Here is a 4746-nt window from a genome sequence, read left to right on the forward strand (position 1 = left end):
TGTGGGTCTGGGTGGGATGCTCTTTGGAGGGTTGGTGTGGACTCGATGGGCTGAATGGCCTGCTTCCACACTGTGGGGATTCTATGAGAGCAATTCCACTGAGCTGGCTGATAATGGGTTGGTGTTGGGGGAGAATGGTGATGGGCTGTGTCAGAGGCAAAGAGTGTTGGGGACGGATAAGGACAGAACGCTTATCCTTGCAACAATCAGCAAGGACATCATTTGTTATCTCCACAAGAGTTGCTTCAGTATAGAGGTAGGGGGATTGGAGGGATTCAAACTTTCTGGGAAAGATGGGCAGGGATTTAGGAGACCACAACGTTATCAGGACTTAGAGAATCAAATAGGTATGTTTATACTTACACATGTATATCAATGTATATGTGTCTGTATGTATGCATGTAGGTCTGGTCTAGAGCTATGTACTCTCCTCATACATCTTCAGATGACTATCCCATTGATGCAGAAATATTCTAATCAACGTGTTCAGAGATGGTATATTAAAACAGTGACTTCAATGCCAACTCCTCGAGAATACCACTTTTCATGCTTCCTGTGCATCAAACTTCACTAGATTTTCTGCCCAATATCTCGCGCTGTCTCATTGCGATCAGTACACCTTGCGTCAATTCATAATGAGAACAGCGCCCGATCCGCCGCTGATATTGAATGAATGCCCTCGTATCTGCGCTTCACGGGAATTGTACGCCACTTAGGTGCATTGCAGTAGCGAGCCTCCTGCCCTACACACGCACACAAACGAATAATTCGACACATTTCAGCGCGGCGTCTGTTTGAAACTTGCGCCTGGTGCTGTGCGAGTACTGAGTTTCACTGCCACTGCTAGCTACCCTTTGTACTGTTGATTATTCATTGCTTCAGAGTTGCTTTTGAATTATTCCCCCTGCAAGTCCGCGGCTGCCGCTTACGCCTTCTCACGAGTGGAAGATTGCCAAATGAGAGTCACTTTAGGGTTTTCTCAGTTTCACTGACACAGGATTAAAAGGCAGCAGACAGCTTGCCAGTGTGTTTGTGTGTGGGAAGTGTGATCAATCGGACCATACCGAGACCATTTGCATACATGGGGGCTGTCGTGGGATATAAAAGTGGCTGTTTTTAGCCCACAGTCTATTGGCAGCTCAGCTTCCAAGAAGATATCACTCTCATCATAGAACGCAGGGAGTGTGACCATGGATGTGACGGTGCCATTGAGCGAAACAGGAGTCCCATTGAAGGCCCGTGGGAAATGCCACAGGGCGTTGTTCCATTGGTCCCTGGTTATCATGATAATCATGGTCCAGGTACTGGCAGCAAGCTGCATCTCATTTTACGTCCTCCAAACGCAACTGCAGAAAGCGGTACGTTTCTTTAGCCACACTCTCTGCTCCCCATTCTCGTTGTGCGCGCAGGTATTAATGGCTGTATTTATTTAAACAGACTGAACACCTAAAGAAAACGTGTGGGACTGAGTTGACAACCAAAAAACAGAAATGCGCTACTCACTGGACTGTAGGTAAGTGTACCATTTGGTAGTAACGCTTTGTTCAGCCTCCTTGGAACCGTTTTCTGCCAGCTTGCAGCTACTCCCGCGCCCTAAAGCATGCTGGTGCCAACCATATGGGAAAGAGAGCAGACAGAACGTGTTTGATCAGATTTGGCAGCATCTCTGAAAGGAGGCAGAGATTTCCAGAGTTCTCATTTACAGTCTTCAGCACGAGGAGAAAGAAATTATTTTTTTCAAAAAGCTTAGGGTCAGAGTATATTTGCAAACGCTGGTATTTTTTGTTTTCATTGCAGCTTTGCAAAGCTCGACTTCACGACCTTTATTTTAAAAATGGTTAAAGACAATGTCTTCAAAGAGAAAGGATGGGGAGATGGGCTCGTATGCTCACGACGGGCCGCAATCCGTGCTGAAAAGTTCCAAGATGCCGTCACTGCGCTAGTTTTAGAAAGAAACGGCCATGAAGTGACTGTCCGCAGGAATAATTTTGAATATATTTTCATTGGCTGTTATTCTGGGCCGGCGTGCCAAGCCATTGATGATATCAGCTAGTTGGATCACGCCAGGGAAAACACAGCAAAAAAAAAGTTTTCTGAAGTGGTGGACCCATGGCACTGCCACCGGGGGTGTTGCCAGATATTTAAATTGATCAGAGAGTGCACTCAGGCTCCGCTGCACCTGTACAGGCAGGGTCAGAAGTCACACGACACGACACCAGGTTTGTTTATTTGAGAACATAAGCTTTCGGAGCGCAGCCCCTTCGTCAGGTGAATCTTGTGTTTTTCAAATAAACCTGTTGGACTACAAACGGGTGTCGTGTGATTTCTGACCTTGTCCACCACAGAGCAACACCGGCACCTCCAGACCATGGCTTTACAAGCAGGAGCAGAATTGTGCTGACCCAGTTACCGAGCAGGCAGTGTCTAACTGCGAGTCCTTAGGCGAATTGCTTTACAAGGTCCTAGTGACATAGGCTGCAGGCTTCATTTGCCATTGCACACTGTAGAGTGACTTCGGATGTACAGTTAAATGCAGATAGTAACCCTTCTCTACAATACTAACACAAATTGCCTTTTCAGTCCAGTATGACTTTCCTTTAAGAGTTCAGATTCTCTCCAAAGATGCTACTCAGAGGTGGCGCGTTCCCTGGCCCCAGCATTGTTTTTATTTGATTCCCAGAATTTTGCTTGCATCTAATAGTACCTCTATTTTGACGGCTGTAATGTTTATTAAACATTCGGAGGTCGGGATGGTTTTAGTTTTGAATTTCGTTTGCGGGCTGGGTGGTGCGATTAATCACATTAGTGTGTAGTTTACTTTCCCCCTTCTGATTTACAAACAAAGTACTTTCCAATAATACATCAAAACAGAGAGAAAGGAAACAAATGCTAGCGACAGCAGGTCAGACAACACCCCGTGAATACAAACACACAGCGAGAAAGTTGGAACCGTCAACTTAATTTCTTCCCTCACCAGATGTTACCTGATCTGATGGCTGCTTGAAGGGTCCCGACCCGAAATGTCAGCTTTCCTGCTCCTCTGATGCTGACTGGCCTGTTGTGTCCCTCCAGCTCCACACTGTGTTATTTCCCCAACCTTTTATTTGTTTACATTTCCTGCGGCCGCAGTGTTTTGCTGTTTTTGTTTCAGGTCTGTCGACCTCCTGCTGGGAAAAAAACAAAAGTAATACAAAGCAGCGGCACAAATTTGGTTTATTATGAACACACCCCACCCCGCCAAAGCAAGAAGAAGCAGTCGGAGCTGCCTCTCCCCATCTCTTGACGCCATATGCAACAGTGTGGCCATTCTCGAAGAGACAGACCAGGGATCTCCCTCCATCCCCCAACAGCAACCCCCCCACCCCACCCACTTCATGTCGGCACTTCGTATTCGGCGCGAGTCATCTGAAAGTGCTTCTTTCTGCTTTCGAAAACAGACCAAAAAAAAAATGACTTGTGAGAGCGATCATTCATAGAGGAATGTATGTATACATTAAAGGAAAGCTTTTGCAGCAAAATGTTCCGTCAAGCAATGTTTTGGGGGCAGTGGGCTGATTTAATCTGTGCCCAAGTTTGATAATGTAGAATGTTTTTTGTGTTCAAACAGCGTCTCCAGACAGCAATGAAACTGACGAAGATCAAGCATTGGCTTGGCAGAATAGGACTGGGCAAGTCTTCACAGGAGACTGCACGGTGTATAACACGACTGATAAATCACTGGAAATTAAAAGCGACGGTTACTACTTCATCTATGTCCAGGTGATGCTGAAGGCCAACTGGCGCAGTGTGAAGTTCATCCTGAACATGGATGGCAAGAACGAGATCGAACGGAACGCCCGCACCTCCTCAGAGCTGCGTTCAAACACGGTCATCTTCGGGAGCACCTACAGACTGCGGCGAGGGACAAAGGTTTTGGTCAAATCAAATCCCAAGTATGTTCTAGTTCAGGAGACAGACACGTTTTTGGGTCTGTTTCAGCTATGAAAAAGAAAAGGCCTTTTTCAGACTACCATCTAGTGCTGGACATTTCTGTAAATACAACAGGAGTGTGAGACACTGACCACGTCTCCATTCTGGGGGTGAAACCATCTTGCTATTGTACAGTGTTCAATATGTCTTCAGCAATTTTAATTTTCCCACATGGTAAATACATTACCTGTAACACGGCTTTAATGAATGTCAATGTACAGTCATAAATCTTTTTTTATAAATATTTTTGTAAATAAAGGCTTCAGAGTAAATATTTTTAAGATAATGCAGCTGCTAGCAATTTGGTGTTTTGAGAATTATTGCAACCAAATTAAGCATGTCAAAATGTCACCCAATGAACCAAAACTTATTCAAAAAAGTCATTTTCTATTGTTGTTTTGAACAAAGCATACCTCCTACAGGGTGTTATCATCAGATATGTGTCATTAAGGTGCTGATGATGTGCAAAGCCACGTAGTCCTCCCCAACCATGGGACTGCTTTCTCTCATCAGAGAGAGACTACTGGTGCTGAGTTTAACCAGAGGGTTACCAGGCTCTCTGGGCAAGGGGAGAGGTGCAGAAGGTGGGACACTAATGGTAACCACAGCTGGTGTGGGAATTGTACCCGTGCTGTTGGCATCATACTGCATTACAAACCAGCCAACTGAGCTAACTGACACCACCCCAATGTGTAATAATGACCATAGAAAATGTAGAATGATCAAGAACGTTGTGGAGACAGCACGTGATATGGATTTTTGTTTAAAGCATAAAAT

The 4746-nt window shown here is 45.3% G+C and overlaps 1 protein-coding gene across 1 annotated transcript; it reads left to right on the forward strand.

Annotated features, from left to right (window-relative positions):
* Positions 1-1067: 1067 nt before the first annotated feature.
* On the forward strand, positions 1068-4255 carry LOC125484283. The gene is made up of 3 exons (XM_048602381.1): positions 1068-1358; positions 1438-1513; positions 3608-4255. The coding sequence occupies exons 1-3, from the start codon at positions 1191-1193 to the stop codon at positions 3982-3984; spliced, it is 621 nt and encodes a 206-aa protein (XP_048458338.1). The 5' UTR covers positions 1068-1190; the 3' UTR covers positions 3985-4255.
* Positions 4256-4746: the final 491 nt, after the last annotated feature.

Source organism: Rhincodon typus, chromosome 10 (assembly GCF_021869965.1).
Source record: "Rhincodon typus isolate 14 chromosome 10, sRhiTyp1.1, whole genome shotgun sequence".
NCBI lineage: Eukaryota > Metazoa > Chordata > Chondrichthyes > Orectolobiformes > Rhincodontidae > Rhincodon > Rhincodon typus.